The sequence below is a fragment of the Notolepis coatsorum genome, assembly GCF_963971535.1.
Source record: "Notolepis coatsorum genome assembly, chromosome: 14".
NCBI classification, from domain to species: Eukaryota; Metazoa; Chordata; class Actinopteri; order Aulopiformes; family Paralepididae; genus Notolepis; species Notolepis coatsorum.
In genome coordinates, this window is record NC_140178.1 from 106,387,905 (window position 1) to 106,405,915 (window position 18,011).

The following is an 18,011-nucleotide window of genomic DNA, read 5'->3' on the forward strand; positions in this document are numbered from 1 at the left end:
TTACAGAAGTGGTCCTAAATCTACTTTCCTAAATATTCCTGTCAATACTACAAATACTACTACAAAGTGGCTCCTACTAGCCAATACAAGTACCAATACAAGCTACAAGTACTACTACAAGTTATTATTTATTTTTTTTGGATCTTAATTAAGCTACTTGCTTAATCAAATGTATTTTCAATAACAAATACAATAATCAATCATAATAAACAAATTAAATAATACAAATTAAAGTGCAAGTTTAAATGTAAGGATAATGTTTTAAAAGTAGCAGCCTCTGCCCCAGCACTGTGGTTCTGATGGGGCTGTTAACCTGGTCCCAGGAGGGTGATGTGGATCCACTCACTAGGCTCCACCATCTCCAACAGCTGTGGCTGTGGTGGTGGTGGTGGTGGTGCTGGTGGTGGTGGTGGTGGTGGTGGTGGTGCTGGCGGTGGAGGGGGCAGTGTTGGCGGGGTTGGTGCCTTTCTTGGTACCCGTCACAAACTCAATCTTGGTCCGCTCTTTCTTGGCTTTCTCCAGCTTGTCCATCTCTACTTTCTGGGCTTTGGCTAAAGCTTCATAGTAAGAGTCTACTGACCAGCCGTGAGGATCAAACATGTCCTTTGGGTAGTTGGTTCCCAGTTCATCTATACTCCAAAACTGGATGAGCTTCTCATAAATACTCGGGTTTCGGAATTCCTTCCTTTTCTGGATGTAGTTTGTGTCAAAATCTTCCTGTTGTTTCCGCTCGTACAGCTTGCATATCTTCTCCTGGAGGTCAGTGGAGCAGCGGCCTTGGGGCTCAGGGGGGATCCTGATCTCATCAGGTGACATGTTCCTCACCTTCTCCGAGAAGAGCGCAACCAGCTCATTGGGGTCTCTCCTTTCTACATCGGAGATCTCCTTATAATCATCTGTGTCTCTCCCCTCGTCTGACTCATCCATGTCCGAGTTGCGGGAACTGTCTCCGCTGTCTTCATCTCCAAATCCTTTCTCATTGGGATCCTCCACCCGACTCTGGTCATCCTCCCCGTAGCCCGCAGAGACTAGACCCCATCCATGGCCACCTGTCTCTTCGGTCTCGGGATCAGAATCAGGCTCGGAATCGTCTCCATAATCTGCCAAAGAGGACAGAAGCGCACTCTTCTTGCCGCTCGCCATTGCTGCTAGCACGCGTCGCATAAACGCTCCCCGCATAAAAAATTACTTACTCGTGAGTAGTACGTCCGTTGATAAAGAAAAGCAATGTCCACAGTGCAAAGTAAAGATATCCAAATGGTTTATTTGCAAAGTCTCTCTTTACAGAAGTGGTCCTAAATCTACTTTCCTAAATATTCCTGTCACTACTACAAATGGCTCCTACTAGCTACAAGTACTAATACAAGCTACAAGTACTACTACAAGGTAAGAAAACTGTATTTTCCCAGTCTCCAAAATGTTCTAGAATGTCGGTTATGACATCATACGGTGACATCACGAAGGTTCTATAACTTTCTATCATGACGTCATACTGTGGTCCTACTATTATGACATCACCACAAACGTTCCAGAATGTTTTACGTTCTAGAAAGTACTATTATGACATCACCACAAACATTCTATATTAAAATCAATATTAAACATTCATATAATACAATAACCTATAGCTTTGGCTCTTACACTGAGTGCTTCATTTACATGTTAAAATCACAAAGATCTTCTTCTGGGGGACAATGCCCCCACACACCCGTACAGGGGTTTGGTTTACAAACATGTCACCTTTTCCACCTCTTATCAGTTTGCTGGTCTGGTTATATTGTTTTACTGAAACTGATTGAATACGGCACCGCCCCACCTAGAATCTTTTCCCCCAGCCACCAGACTCACATACCTTTGCATTGTAAACGACCTGTCTGATTCATCTGCATCATAGCTGGCAACGCCTCGCCTAGACCCGGCTTAACCTATTTACTTTACTGCCTTTGCACTACTTTGCCTTTGTTAGATGCAAACCTCATTCTGTTGTACTCTGTACTTACTTGTGCAATGGCAATACATTGAATCTGATCTAATAATACATAAATATCACTTCATTGTGCACGAAACAGACCAAAATTGATCCGTAACAATTGGTAAATGCTCTTCGATTTCATGACTTCTGTGCCATGCATAAGTGTTTTTTGTTCCTGCTTGTGGAGAGTTTTATTTAACAGATTGCAGAATTGGTACAATACAGTACGGCTCAATACACACAATTGTTAAGGGGATGCAGACCAGAGAAAGACTTTCATCTTGTTTACATCAGGGTCCCCCATTTTCAATTCATAGTGTGAACTTGACGGTTGTCAAGACTGAGGCGAGGCATCGTCAACAGATCAGCTCGGAAGAAGAAGACGCCTTCAGCCGGATGAAAGACACGAACGCGCATTCAGTATTTTACAACACTGTGAAGATTCCAAACATACAGGACAGTTCCCAGCTCCATCCAGGAGGCTTATCAGCGACATTCCCCGGGATTCTGATCTCAAGAGTCAGTAGATCAGTAGGCCTACTAGCCTGGAGCGGCGTTTTCTACCCTTTCATGTCATGTCGTTAACTTATAAATGAGATGGGGTGACTTCTCGATTTCCATAGATCGGCACTGATACTGTGACACAGCCGGCCCCCTAACTGTAATAATAATAATAATAATAATAATAATAATAATAATAATAATAATAATAAATTGGATTTGAAGAGAGAAGCGCCTTTCTCAGACTCAATGACACTGTACAAGGAGAGAGATATAAAAGAAAGGGTAGATAAAAATACATAGTAACAGGAAAAAACAAATAAGATAAAAAAAAGGAAGCAAGGTGCTGTCCAATTGGATGAAGTGGTAACAAGAAAGTAGTTGAGCCGTACTGTATTGTACCCATTCTGCAATCTGTTAATAAAGTTTTCAATCAATCAACCAATAGTAACACTCCTACTCAGAGCTGTCTCCACACCTGTATGTCTGCAGCCTCTGAAACACCTGTTAAAAAATATGACACAAACCAGTTTTATTATAAAATGTAATGTTTTTATTAAAATTGTTATTGCCTGTGTGTGTGCCTATGTTACTTTACTTACTTACGCTTTTTTTTTTAAACTTTGGCCATTCCCCTGGCTCTTTTTAGCGTTTATCGCATTTATTCTGGTCAAGAATGACCGACAGAAACAGGCTGAAGGGGTACAGATGGGGGGGAAGACACTCTGGGAAAGGCACGGCTGCAGTCCGGGATTCGAACTCGCTAAACCCCAGATCCGTGACGAGCACGGTTGTCCCCGGCGCCGAAATAGCGCTTGAGGTACGTGGTGAGCTACTGGAGCTCCCCCTTACTTACGCCTTTTACCCCGTTTGGGGCATAGGCCGTCAACAAGGGTTCTCCAAGCATCCCGATCCTGAGCCAACCTCTCCAGCTGGCCCCAGGTGTGTCCCATCTTCTTGGCATCATCTTCCAAGTCTCTGCGCCAGGTGTACCGTGGTCGGCCTCTCTTTCTTTTCCCTTGGGGGTTCCACCTGAGAGATTGTCTTGTGATGCTCAGGGATGGTTTACGGAGGAGTGTATGGCCAATCCATCTCCAACGCCGTTGGAAAATCTCTTTCTCTGCTGGCTGTGCCTATGTTGTAACCCGTATAATGGAATGTGTATAACGAATAAATAAATAAATAATACAATAAAAAGAGGGCAGCATTTTACCAAATTGGGACAGCCGCGACCAAATAAATTTGTTTAAGAAAATGCAGCTATAACTTTAAATTGGGTGTAGACCGAATATCACTAAATATACATTTTCTGAATATTTATGAGTTATGCAGTGATGTAGTTATCAGAAAAGTAAACAGACTATATATGTCTTTTCTGTGTAAGGAAACCGTACCTTTATGGCTGCAGATTCATCTCGTTTCCATGGCGACCGTGAATAAGCAAGACTGCACAGATGCCATGAAATTAAATTATTTCACTTCCACCCCAACTAATTTCTGCCTTATTTATTAAGAAACTAAAATAATATAACTTTATTTAATATGTGAATTTGTCCTTTGGTTATAATGGAGCCAAGATGATGTTATAACACCTAACAATCATTTGCTTCAAGGCACCAGGGTATAACCCACCTTTTGATTTGCTAATAGTTTACCAACCTTTTAAGATAATCCAAATCTTCATGATATATATTAGATATGGGAGTTCCGGTTCCGGGTCGAGGATGTAGAAGTCGCACTCTGCTACGCTGCTACTCCCTTTTTTTATATTTAACTTTAAAAGCCTCTTTTTATACTCTCAACTCGGTTAAACCTTTATGTATACATCACCTTAGGTTTCCTACTAACTATTTTGACTGAAAGAACCACAATGGCAACGAAGAAAACAACGAGAAGTGAATCAAAGAAAGACGACGCTCCCCCTGATATGATCGCCATTGCTAGGCTAATTGAAGAGCTCAGGGAATCCTTAACGCAATCCTTAACGCAATCCTTAACCAACCAGGCAAACGACTTAACCAAAGAATTCAGAGCGTCAGCTGCCTCTATCGAAACCAAACTCGACAGCCTCTGGGCTGCGGTTGGTGAACATGCCGAGCGTCTGACCTCTGTGAAAGCCGGCTTGAATACTTGGACTGACACGGTGGACGAGATAGGGGCTAGATGTATGGCTCTAGAAGAAAGCAATGATAAGCTAAAGGCTAAGCTAACCGACGTCGAATCCCGTATCCGTCGATCCAATATTCGCATAATAGGACTGGAGGAGTCCGTGAATAGCGACCAACCCAATGTCTTGTTTGCAAAGGTACTGGTTGATATTCTGGGGGATGTGATCCTTCCTACGACACCCGAATTGGACCGGTGTTACAGAGCCGGTGCCAAAGCAACAAATAGCTCCAGGCCTAGAGCAGTTATTGCTAGTTTACATCATTATGGAATAAAAGAAAAAATTATCCGGGAGGCACGGAAGAGGAGGGGAAAGCTGGAATACGAAGGGAAACCAGTCCAAATCTTTGAAGACTACTGTCCTGAAGTCGTGGAGCAGCGTTCCCGCTACAGAGCCGTCATGGGCCCACTCTACAATCTAGGTCTCAAGCCGTCCCTCCAATACCCTGCGAGGCTGTTCATTACAAAAGACGGCGTGAGAATACCCCACTATAAGCCAGACGGTGAAGTATAATTATTCCGGCTTGCGAGATAGGATCACAGATGACTTCAGCAGGTGGTCAAAATAAAAAATAAAACATTACAGGCCCGAGCGTCAATAGTTAAGATGAATGTTTTGCCCAGAATTAACTTCACCATGGCTCCATGTTGCCATTACCGGCAAAAACTGCACTCTGCTGCATATAAATTCATTTGGAACAGAAAACGCCCACGATTAAAAAGATCCACTGCACAGAGAAATAAAACCAACGGGGGTTTAGCCTTTCCAGACTTCAAATATTACTTTAAAGCGTTCTTTTTAAGACCACTGATCACCTGGTTTGATTCTAAAGCAGCGGTATCCTGGAGACCATTAGAGGAGAACATAGTGGCACCACATAGACTACAGGATATAGTGTACACCAACATATCAATTAAGCAATGCAACTTAAGATTTGGCCCTCTTATTACACGTGATCCGGATGTGGCGTGACACACAGAAAACGTGTACTAACCACCATAAATGGCACAGGAATTCTCCCCTATTTAATAACAATTTACTCCTTATTGAACAACAACCTATCAGATACCCTGGTTGGGAAAAGAAAAGCATACACACATTGGGGGATATCTTCGATGACTATGGTCTCCACAGTTTTAGAGATATATCCAACAAATTTGACCTCCCCAGTTCCACTTTTTTCATATATTTACAAATAAGAGCAGCTTTGAAGGCTCACGGCGTCCCATTAGATGTTCCACTTGAGCACCACAGGTTTCACAAATTATTTTATGACAAGGAGACGTCGAGAGGCTTCGTCTCTGACTTTTATCGCCACTTACTTGCGTCCTCATATAAGGTCCTTCCCCTAGACTCGGTTTGGAGGAAGGATATCCCAGACCTGGAAGTAGATTTTGATTGGGATGCAGTATGGGAAAACGTTAGGCTATCATCACGCAACCCAGATCACCAACAGATTAATCTTAACTTTGTTCATAGGACTTACCTGACCCCTAGACGATTGTACCTAATGGGTCTCAGACCTGACTATCGATGCTCCTTGTGTTCAAACGATGCTATTGGTACATATATGCATATGTATTGGGAATGCCCTCCTGTTGAGACTTTTTGGGAAAATGTCACCACTCAATTATCAGAAATTTTATCTCTGACCATACCGACACTGCCTTCTGTACTGTTGTTGAATGATGTTTCTCAGTTATCAACCTCTGTACATGTAAAGAGACTCATTTTGGCAGGTCTTACAGCTGCCAAAAAGTTGATAGCGTCACGCTGGATTCAACCGGATAAAATGTGCCCGAAGGTGTGGACTCTCACCCATCTCGATGTGATTTATCTAGAGAGATCTACTGCACTAATTTTAGGTGTTAATGAAGCCAACATAGCAGTCTGGATAGCTGTGGTGGATAAGATAAAGGAACACATACATTTTGAATTTTCTGATGTTGAATGAAGTAGTGGATGTATAGCCCACATGGGGGTCCTGTGGGGGGGAGCGAGCAAGAGTACATGTATTGTATTTATTATTTTTATGTCTTTTAGTCTACTTTCATTCTGAATTAATTACTGGACTGTCATTGTTATTATTTCTGTTATTGTCCTGTGATTTATCGTTGCTTATTACTGTTACTGTATTGTTTGTCTTGTTTCATGTAAAAAAATAAAAAACATTTGTTCAAAAAAAAAGATATATATTAGATATGTATATAGTATGCTGTGTCAGATTTATGGAAAATACATGAAAATAGTTGACATTTCAAATGAGGTGTATATTGGTGTTTACTGGTGTTAGTGATCGTTGACTCATTTGACAAATTTCGTTGCTTTTTCTCTTACAGGAGGTGAAATAATTAGTTTAGTCTATATCCATTGCCCAAATTAGATGGTACACTTTGCACATTAACGGGCCTCTAAAGGACGTGGCTAAAATGGAGGTGCATGTTGTTGTAGAATAATAGAATAGAATACAACTTCCGTCAAGGTGAGAAAATGTCTTTGGGCCATTTGACAGTTCATTAAAATCATTAATAAAAACACAGCACATCACATTAAAAACCTATTTAGCTAGAACATTAAAACAAATTGCAATAATGGCGTCCATTGTTATCCAATAGGCATGGATGGAGATCTTTCCAAAAAATGTTGGCAGTGCTATACCCGTCATTGAAACATCTCCATGATAGCGTCGCCCCACCCATAGCTATGCTCCTTGCCATAGCATGACACGGAAAACTAGTTACAAATCCCTTCCAGCAGCCAGAAGGCGGTGGTTATGGAGACGTAGTTATTTTACAAACTATTTATGTAGTACTCATGAATTATTGAACCACAACCCTGTAATGATCAGTGCTTTCCCATTACTAAATATAAAATATAAAAAATATTTCCGTTACTCACTTAAGTCAGTTTGAATACAGCCACCTGTGGTGTCAGAGGACACCGAATATGAAAAGGTATTTAATTTACTTAATCTACATAATTTGATTGGGCTGGCTTGGATGGGATATGTGATTATGTGCAAAAGTGAGTCATTTCTGCGAAGTGTCGCATTAATTATTTCTGTGCCATTGCAATAACCACAGAACGGACTGCAACAGATGAGTTAATTTGCTCGTTGAAGGACTGGCAAAAAAAAAGCAGCCAGGAAAGGTTCCCAGTTCCTATGCAGTACCAGATGTGTCCCATAGAAGTAATGCTTTTATTGACCATGTATAAAATGAAGTCTTCCCACAGGACAACCACGCCACCCTCTGACCAGAAAAGGTAACTACAATTCAAACTAAGTCTTAGCGTTGCCATGCCTTTTTAAATAATTATATAACGTCCTCGGAAGAATCATATTATCTCGTTCAGATTACAGATACATATTGCAATGTAAAATGTTTAATAAAGGATATAATTTTCATGTCACGTAACTTACATTAAATAAAAAATGTTCAACATGGCATAGTCCCGTAAAGTATGTGTACTACAGACTATAGATCTGGATAGATGCCCTGGTTCAGTCGTGATTCAAAACCATCACCATCTTAATCAACACACGAGGCAAACAAGACACAGGACACAGCAAACTGTCTTTTTGGGATTTAATATGAAAGGCCATGCAGTGCCTTCCAGTTTAAGATCTTTTAAACGTATCACTTTTAAACAATACAGGTGGAAAACCAATACATTTGCAATTACCTAGTATAAAACAACAAGACTAAATGTTACTGAGGAATGTAACAAATTAAATAGTATAAAGAGAAAAATAAATGTGCGCCAACAATTCGCTGCACTGCAGACCCTCCGTAAATCTGGACTTTGATAGAGGTTTCATCTGGGCTTTTTTTTTCTTTTTCTTTTAAACCCTGTCATGTAAATAATAAAAAAGTACATTGTGGATAGAGGATCGAACTTATAATAATAACAAGACAAAAAGGCTATAAATTACTTTTGTTTACTGAAATGTGCGCCTTTTACTGGGGGAATTGGGGAGCCATGGAGAAGGGCACCATGGGTGCCGGGGACTGCTGAGGGGCCTGTGCCTGGGAGAAGGGGAAAGGTGCGCCGCCCTGGCCAGTGCTGAACTGGTGGGGGGGCTGGAAGTTGTTCTGGGCTCCGAACGGTCGTGGGGCCTGGGTGTTACCGTAACTCGATTGTCCGTTGCCGTTGAAACCGCTATTGCCGTTGTTGCCGTTGTTACCGTTGTTACCGTTGTTACCCACACTGCCGCCGCCACTACCACCAACAACAACACCGCCCCCGTAGCCGCCGTTCTGGGAAGGCGGGGGGGCAAAGGCTTTCTTTGGTCCATTGTCAAAACCTCTATCATTATCCCTGTCCCTAAAACTACCACCAAAGTCACGCCTGCCGGAGGAGAACCTGTCCCGACGGTCGTCCCTAAACCCTCCACCTCTGCCGCCCCTTGAACGGCCCCCTGGAGGGAAACCAGAAAACAATGTTTAGACACACACACACGCTGCCGAGTTAGCAAAGAAAAAGGAGTGAAAAGAGAAAGAAATTAAAGTAAACTTTGGACAGATATTTAAATTAAAAGGATAGCGGTGGAAGAAGGTAAAAACAAAAAATAAAAATGGCTGCAGCTTAGACCACAGTTCCTGTATCTCACCAATTAGATTTACCTCCTCTGTCCTCTGACATCTGGAGCAGCTTGGGGTTGATGGCCTGGTTGGCCTCGCGGAGGACGGCGACCAGGTCGGCGGCCTGGCGCATGTTGTTGGGGGTGAAGAAGGTGTAGGCCGTGCCGGTCTTTTGACTACGGGCCGTCCTGCCGATGCGGTGGATATAGTCCTCCGAGTTGTTGGGGTAGTCATAGTTGATGACAAATTTCACATCCTCAACATCTGTAGGTGTGTTGTATGGCGTAAAGAGAGGAGAGCGCACGAAGGACGCACACCAGAGCCACCACAACGAGATCAAAGAAAGTACAGTTAGTACAGCCGTCATAACGCTGTAGCCCATTATTCTAAATAACAAGGCTGCGGATAAAAAAAGTGACTATAAAGACCAGGATCCAGATGGGCATCTATTCGAAGGGGAGACTACGGTGGGAAGAGAGAAACAATGCACACTCCATTTGCTTCTAATCCAGAGGGAAAAATATATATGTATAACAAAAATAACTCTTAATCCACATCCAAAAGAAAAAAGGGGATCAGAAGTCTTACCATCTAGGAGTATGCATTCACTAGTCCATTCCCATTGCAGAACATGCCCCCACATATTGCCAAGTGACTCTCGGAGGAGGGGGGCTTCTAACAGTAGGGCCGCTATTGCGCACTATTGCCTCCTCGTGTGCCAAAGACTTGGGGTTGAGCCAAGACTATAGAGGTAGACCGTGGTCCCGTCGCCAACGCACACTCATGAGAAGCTCGCTATAAAGGCCACACTGCAGTTGTGTCTTGCCAAGACCGTATAGAACAGAACCAATTTTCGGGGGTTAGCCCACAAAAATGGAGCAACTCCCATCGACTCAAATGGTGGAGGGGCCAAAAAAAAGGGAAAAAAAAACATCACCCCGATTGTCGTCATGGCAAGATATTCCCAGAACCAGTGTTCACTTGATCACATGTCTCTCTCTCTTAGGCAGGTCTCGACATGACTTTGACAGCAGGCGAGGGAGGAGTGTGAGCTTGGATGGCTTTGTCCATGGCCAGCTAGGATGTCCCTGAGTCACCAAAAACCCTAGTAAGCCATGTCAGTACAGAGGTGAAGGCACGATCGATCTGACAAAAATGCTCCTCTGACAATTTTAGGAAACTGCAACTTTTTTTTGTTACAAAAACCACCCACGGTTTTACATCTATTCAAAAAAAAAGGGGGGGGGGGAGGGAAAGCGTGTTCCACAAACGCCGGCGACTTGCAGTTCGGTGCCCAAATAGACATGCAAGGCGGTGGCCGGCGGAGGCTGGGTGTGAAGCAGTTCGAACCATTGCCAGAGAACAGACGAGCGTACGGGGATGGAACTGTGGCTAGCACTCATCTCGTCCCCCTTTTTTTTGGCAGCCCTGACACCTCTGTATGCCTGCATGACTGGGGGACCCACGCCTCCCCAGTCAGGACACTTCCAAGAATCCTCCTTCCCCCTCTGGAGACCTGGGCTTGTCATGCCAAGGCCCTGCCATACCGACTGCTCCTTCAGGTACAGGGAGAAACTCGAGAGAGAAGCAGAGAGTTAAAGAAAGCAAAATACTTTCTTTTTGAAATATAGAAGCTGATACAAAGACTAGAAAGGAGGAGTACTAACCTAGACCTCTGGAGGCAACGTCTGTAGCGATGAGTATGGGAGCTTTTCCATACTTGAACTCTGAAATAAATAAAGACCATTGATTTTTTTGTATGCATTTATAAAACTTAAAATGGATCACAGAAACCTGAAACAATTCTAGAGGGGAAATTAACAGGTTTTAAAAACTCACCATTAAGTACCCAGTCTCTTTCCTGTTGACTCTTGTCTCCATGGATACCCATTGCGGGCCATCTGATGAGAAGATTTAATTGGTTAGGTGACAAACCTAAGCACAAATGAGTTGGCTCACACACAAGTAGCTGAAAAGTAAGCAAGCAGAGGTTCAGACACGTACCCATCCCTCCTCATCCTCCTGGTCAGGTCGTCACACCGCCTCTTGGTCTCCACAAAGATGATGGTCTTGTTCTCCTTTTCGCTCATGATCTCCTCAAGAAGTCGGAGGAGTCTACGATAAACAAAGGATGAATCCAGAGAGCACACGTTAAAACCAAGGAGTTTTTAAAGCACGACGCATCAGGCTTTGCCATCCTAGATAAACCCAGTCATTTAAAGTACAACACATCAAGCTTTGCCACCACAGATAAACCCAGTCATTTTACACAAGTTCTATTCTCTAAATAAACACGGCTGTTGGTCGGATGTGACTCACTTGTCTTCCTTCTCGCCGTCGTTGCACACATCGACGATCTGCAGGATGTTGTGGTTGGCGCTGAGCTGCAGCGCTCCTACGTTGATCTGGATGGACTCCTTCAGGAAGTCTTCAGCCAGCTGGCGAACTTCTTTGGGCCAAGTGGCACTCCACATCAACGTCTGCCGGTCAGGCTACAGGGAAGAATGAAAATTGGCTCATTAAACCGAAAGTTTGGCGTAGACAAAGAACCATATAGCTGTGTTCAGAGGAACAATGTTTGCTAAAGTCATCATGTAAAAAGGAGTATCGAGGGCTGAAGAGAAAAACTTTGTGAAAAATGCACTCTAATCTTAAAGAGTGATTTTCATTCCTAGTTAAAGACTGGAGATTGAGTACTTTATTGTGATGCATCACATTCACCCAAATGATTTGGATAAACTTTACAGCTGCAAATGCATGGGCCATCAAAATAATTCTAAAAAAAACAAGAGTTCCATGGTTCTTCAGCGCAAGGGTTCAATTTCTATAATTTGTGACACACCCGACGTGTTAAAGGAGACAAGACTCACTCTGATTTGGTCCACAATTTTCCGGATCTGTGGTTCGAAGCCCATGTCCAACATTCTGTCTGCCTCGTCCAGGACGAGGTAAGTGCATCTGCGAAGGTTAGTCTTCCCTGCTTCCAAGAAGTCAATGAGCCTGCCGGGGGTGGCGATGCAAATCTCCACACCTTAAAATAAAATAAAAATTATTAATCATCATGAAATCGGGCAGACAAACTGGAACGTAGTACTCAAACATCTACACCCAAGTCCAGCTTTGGACAACCCGTTCTTTTTCACAAATTACATTTTTACAGTTAATGATGTTTAAGCGTGAACCATCTGGTGGCAGCGTGTGGCCAACTGGTTTACGTACAAAGAGTTACATTATTCCATCCCTAACATGGTTAGTTTCATTACGCCATCATAGCCATGACTAGCCAATCATCTAATAAACAAGAGAATACCATCAACTCATTTAATTAACATTGTAGCAAGTTACAACAAGATATTCATTGCATGTAGGATTTCTAGCCAAAGGTAATTTGCAACCCCTGTCCCTGGTTAGGCTTTTCTACTTAAAAGTAGGGATGCACCGAAAATTCGGCTACCGAAAATGGTAACGGCTCTTTCGGCCGAAAGGGTTTTAGCACCGAAAATATATGACCGAAAGTCAAATAACGTGTTGTTGTGATGACGTCATCAAAACGAGACTACAGACATACCGGTAGCATGTGCAACATGTAACGTGAGCAGCTTGGCAGCTCTTCCTGCATTCTACAGCCTGTGATAACTAACTCCTCTTGGGAGTAGGGATGCCCCCCGAAACCCGGTTCTAAACTAAATTAGAAAAAACCGGAGTATTGATCAGCTCCGAAGTTAACGGTACTGCTATCAGTAGTCTAGGAGCGGATTAGCTACGGAGCTAACAGTGTACCATCCATCTGCGACGCAACGGTGGCAGCAACAGTGGACACTGAGTAATGTTAACGTTATGACGAGTTCATACTACACTACACGTATGAACTCGACATAACGTTAACGTTACTCCGTTTAAATGAAGTGTTTAATTAGCAGCAATCTGTTGTTGAAAATGTATCGTTAAACCGGAAATGCGAGGACAGGAAGTAGTCATCAATCGTTGTAGTCTTTTAGTCTTAACAGTCTGGAATTAATGTATGCATTCAAAAGTGCTGAATAAATGTTTTATGGGCCCATAAGTGATTATTAATATTATTTAAGTTAAGCAATAATCATGTCTTTTGCCATAATCAGGTAGCTAAAAAAATATATATATATATATATTTATATTAATCATTTTCGGCCTTTCGGCATTCGGCCAACAGTTTCCTATTTTCGGTATCGGTTTCGGCCAAGAATTTCCCATTCGGTGCATCCCTACTTAAAAGTAGTAATTACATATCACCATTACCAAAAGTATGTTAAAAACAAGCACATTCTTTACACATGATCATGCAATAATGACGATAAGTGTGCAACTCGTAAACCAACAGGCTCAACATACCTCTTTCTAGGTCACGGATCTGGGGCCCCTTGGGAGCACCACCATAGACGCAGGTGGACTTCAGGCGTGAGGCTTTTCCGTATTCAGCAGCCACCTGCTGGACCTGCTGTGCCAGCTCACGGGTGGGCGCCAGCACCAAGCACTGAAGAGGAAAGGATCGTTTCTCAATTATAGCTGCACTTGTCAATCACAGCTTCCTGACATTAACTTAGCATGGTGTACACCAAGAGCATGGTCTACAATTCAATACTGCACACTAAATATGCGTGATTAAGCAAAAATATTAAGGATTTACACTTAGCAAGTCAGCAGGAGGTACAACTCGGCAGCTAAGGGTCAGTGACATTGTTCATCAAATAGGGTTGAACTTGAGTGTTAAAACACAGAGTGCATAGTAGTATAGACATTAGCATGGTAGGTAATAGTAAGGACAGTAACATAGTGATAAGATATACAATAGTAATTTAAGTTTAAAAAAAGGATTGTTTTTTACGGGATAAAACAAAGTGTTAAAGTATGACAAAGTCACTTACAATTGGTCCATCGCCGCGTTCCAGGAACGGTTGGTGGTTGATGTGAACGATAGCTGGCAACAGATACTGCAAAGAGATTATAGATTTACTTAGTGTGACCGACAAGTGTGACATTGGTCACATAACAGACAAGTGCTTCATTGACCAATGCTTTCTAGATCAGATGTGTTTGAAGAGACATTCAAGGAGAGGAGCAGATGATTCCTTACAGAAAGCGTTTTCCCAGAGCCGGTCTGTGCGATGCCGACCATGTCCTTTCCACTCAGGGCAAGGGGCCAACCCTGGGCTTGGATGGGTGTTGGGTCAGTCCAGTTCATTTTGGCGATCACATCCATGACGTAGGCTGTGGAAGAAAAGGAAACGTGTCATTCCAAATGTAACTGACAAATTCAGGGTCTTATTAGAAATCTATATCAGACATTGCATCATGCTTACTTGGGAAACTGGCTTCGTGGAAATGGAAGATGGGGTTTGGGCATTCTCTCCCCTTGACTGTAATGGTTTTGGTTCTCCTGAAATTCTCGACGTCTTGCTGTAAAACAAAAAAAAAAGATAAGAAATGATTAACAGTGTCCCGCACCGCTGAACACCACGTGCAGGGGAGAGGACATTCCAGCCGGCATTACGTAATGCCGGCTGGATGGTGTATGCCGTGTGGTGTATGACCTCTTTGAATTGACAGTGCATGGGTCGGACGCATGATGAGTACATACCGGTGATCTCCTAACAACGTCGGCGTGAGGCTGGTAGAAGTTCTTCTCGAACTTGGGGAGTTCGTCCATGTTCCAGTGCTTCTTCCGTAGTCGCTCACCGGGGTTTCCAAACTTTCCACCGCCTCCGCCACCGCGACCTCCTCCTCCGAAGCGGGGAGGACCGCCGCCACCGCCACCACCACCATAACTACTATGGGGTACAAGGATTGCAATGGTGGTCAAGACTTAAACCATGACGTTATTCGGGCACAACGGAAAATTGGCAGTCAACAGACTAGTAGTTCATTCCTGCTTTCGCAGACACAACCACTACTTTGTAGAAAACCCTTAAAGAGTTGCATTACAGGTAGGTAGGTGTAATTTAGACAAACATTATACAGATCACATGAGTATTTGCTTTGTCAGGGATGGAAACGAAAAGCCAAGACTTATTCCCATCGTTGTCCCTGGGGTCAAGGATGCTTGATTCATACACATACAACTCATTACAGTAATATTTCACAATCATTACATTTGGATACATCAAAGTAATAATGGCACACACAATCATTAATTAATACAAAAACATGTGCATTTGTTGAGATCAGTGGGTAACGTTACAAGTAAAAACGCACAAACGTAACATCTTGTTCTCGTTAAGTTGATAAAAATGTCAACGCTATAAAAAAAAACGGGGCCCACCTAAACGTTGTCAGTGTTGTACAAAAAAAATTGCCATCATATACTTTCCAGCCAGCAGAGGAACAATGGAAAACCGGGCCGACATTTTGTATCCGCATTCAAGCTGAGCTGCCACATGGCGTGGAGCTGAGAGCCGACGAGCTAACGCCGCTAGCACCGGGAGCTAACGCTGCTAGCACCGGGAGCTAACGCTGCTAGCACCGGCCGCTAACGCCGGGAGAGCTGCACGCAGACAGGGTCTAAAGAAGAAACAACGAGGTGTAACGCAGAGCACGTTAGCCCGGTTATCAGTCGCCGGTCAGGTCAAATCGATAGGAATAAAGACACGGTACATGTCATCGACGATAAGCGCACGAACTAGTAGTGAGAAGAAAGATGGCGACACTACCGGCATTTTAGTTCGGATCTCCAGTCAATTATTTTAATCACCGGAAAAAAATATTCGAACCAACACACGACATCTCTCCCGTAACTATGCAAAACACACCGACGACAACCACCTGGTCGGGTAGATGTCACCGAGGGCACCGGGTGGGGGAACATCTTCAGGGCGGGAGGACGAACCGGTCCTTTAGTAAAGTAACGTTTAGCTCGAGGAGGATGCTGCCGGAACACGAGGCCAGAGGAGAGGCCTCCGTTACTAACGGCGTCTGTTGCTTTTTAACAACGACAACCAGGGTTTGTTTGAACAGTTGTTAAAATAATCATATAGAGACCTTATTATTAAGTGTAACGTTACATAAAACACAATGAGACATATTATATCGCGGGGTTATTAACTCAACTCTGCCTCTTTTTCCCCCACCATCCTCGTTCATGTCAGCCATTTTTAACTTAGATTTCACACGACGCCGGGTGGAAAAAAAACCGTCTGAACAAACACATTATTATTATAATATTAAAAACGTATAACTTACCCTCTATCTCTATCCCGGTCTCTACCGCGATCTCGGTCTGAAAAGCCGGGCATGTTGTAAACAAAGTGTATAAATGAGCAGTATAAATATCTACAGTGCGTTGGGGAGCTGACCGGCAGTGGCGACGCTGGTGAACAAATGCCGGTGAGACGGAAACGGGGTCCGGCTTTTATTGCCGCACGAGGAAGTGTCACGCTATGTGCCGTGTGGTGTATCCCTCCGCCGTCGCCATGTGATTGATTGATTGATTGAAAACTTTATTAACAGATTGCAGAATGGGTACAGTACAGTACAGCTCAATACATACGTTAAGGGCGTGCAGACCAGAGAAAGACTTCCGTCTTGTTTACATCAGGGTCCCCCATTTTCAATTCATCATAACATAATGACAGATACACGACATACAGATAGACAGTACTGCTACATCTATACATTTATGACATACCAGGTTTGCAAATACAGTACTGTTTGTGATACAGAAAGAGCCCAGAAAAGAGAGTATATACATTTGAGAGTAGTTCTTTTATTAAACTGGATGGAACAAATGGAATATCGTTCTTATTTAGTATATACTCTCTTTTCATCATTTCTACGTCAAAATGATTTGACGTAGAAACTGTACATTGGAGGAGGTTGGGTGGGGGGGGGGGGCACACTGTACAATGTGATTTGTTATTTATTTATTTCCATGTTAAGATCCAGCTTTTCTCTGTCTATCCTCCTAGCCCTCGCTTTATATTTTATAACCGACGTGTGGCTGTTTCTACTTGGTTTTATTTACGATGTAATGTATTTCCCCGATACCCTAGCAGGAAAACATGCCATTATCAGTAGATTAGCAAATAATTAAAATGAGACGTCTACGGCAGATTGTCTCGGCAGCTTGGCCAAATAGATGACGGGGATATTCATTTTACCCTTATAAATTACAAATGGATAATAACCATAGAAGTATACTAACATAACTAGAGAAAGGGGAGCTAAGTGTTATGAAACCGGTTGGCGGACGTATATGTACGATACTCTAAGGTGGTAGTCCGGTTGCTTCCGGTACATTACCATAAGTGACGTCAACACAGGAATCAACCCGCCTCTCCGGTTGGCTGTAACTTTCCTTCTCGCCTCGTGACTCGGTGCACCTTGTGGAGACGAGGCTCGCGCTGCATCCGATGGAAGGAAGACTTTAGATCGCGTGCCATGGCCAGGAAGAAAAAGTTCAGATTTATTTAGTCTATATATTTTTTTTACATTTATTTTAGATAGTGGGGTGGTTAAGGTTAGGGATAGGTTTATAAATCACTTTTAAGATTACAATTATGACGACTTGCGGCTTTGCAGTTTTGGAAAAACAGAAAGAAGCATAATTTGCATGCAAAAGTATTCTGTATTTCTGTATGACAACTAATAAAGAAACTTGAACTTGAACTTGGTCAAAACCTGATGATCCCCAATAATACAATTGATCTTTGATTGAAAAGTGATCTACTAGTGGGCTTGGTTAAAGGGGAACTCCAACATTTTGGGAAATTAGCTTATTTAACATCTTCCCTGGAGTTAGACAAGAAGATACATACCT

At 43.0% G+C, this 18,011-nt stretch overlaps 2 protein-coding genes across 3 annotated transcripts; both read right to left on the bottom strand.

Moving 5' to 3' along the window:
* Nucleotides 1-345: 345 nt before the first annotated feature.
* Nucleotides 346-1,164, bottom strand: LOC311240692 (SAP30-binding protein-like; the record flags this gene model as incomplete). The annotated part of the gene is made up of 1 exon (XM_084329265.1): nt 346-1,164. The coding sequence occupies one exon, from the start codon at nt 1,162-1,164 to the stop codon at nt 346-348; it is 819 nt and encodes a 272-aa protein (XP_084185391.1).
* Nucleotides 1,165-8,213: 7,049 nt separating this feature from the next.
* Nucleotides 8,214-16,565, bottom strand: ddx5 (DEAD (Asp-Glu-Ala-Asp) box helicase 5). Of its 2 annotated transcripts, none has more exons than XM_084328933.1 (13): nt 16,436-16,565; nt 14,838-15,027; nt 14,560-14,656; nt 14,334-14,467; nt 14,125-14,190; nt 13,592-13,733; nt 12,094-12,254; nt 11,543-11,715; nt 11,228-11,338; nt 11,063-11,124; nt 10,891-10,950; nt 9,266-9,487; nt 8,214-9,060 (listed from the first exon to the last, which is right to left on the bottom strand). In XM_084328933.1, the coding sequence occupies exons 1-13, from the start codon at nt 16,486-16,488 to the stop codon at nt 8,600-8,602; spliced, it is 1,932 nt and encodes a 643-aa protein (XP_084185059.1). In that variant the 5' UTR covers nt 16,489-16,565; the 3' UTR covers nt 8,214-8,599. The 2 variants fall into 2 exon arrangements, with proteins under 2 accessions (XP_084185059.1, XP_084185060.1); XM_084328934.1 differs by having other exon boundaries at nt 8,873-9,060; nt 9,253-9,487.
* Between the last annotated feature and the right edge of the window lie 1,446 nt (nt 16,566-18,011).

Coding starts and splice junctions, on each gene's coding strand:
- ddx5 (XM_084328933.1), bottom strand. CDS start 16,488: ATGCCCGGCTTTTCAGACCGAGATCGCGGTAGAGACCGGGATAGAGAT. Junction 14,657..14,837: donor ACGTTGTTAGGAGATCACCG/GTATGTACTCAT, acceptor TTTGTTTTACAG/CAAGACGTCGAGAATTTCAG. Junction 13,734..14,124: donor AACGCGGCGATGGACCAATT/GTAAGTGACTTT, acceptor TTTCCTCTTCAG/TGCTTGGTGCTGGCGCCCAC.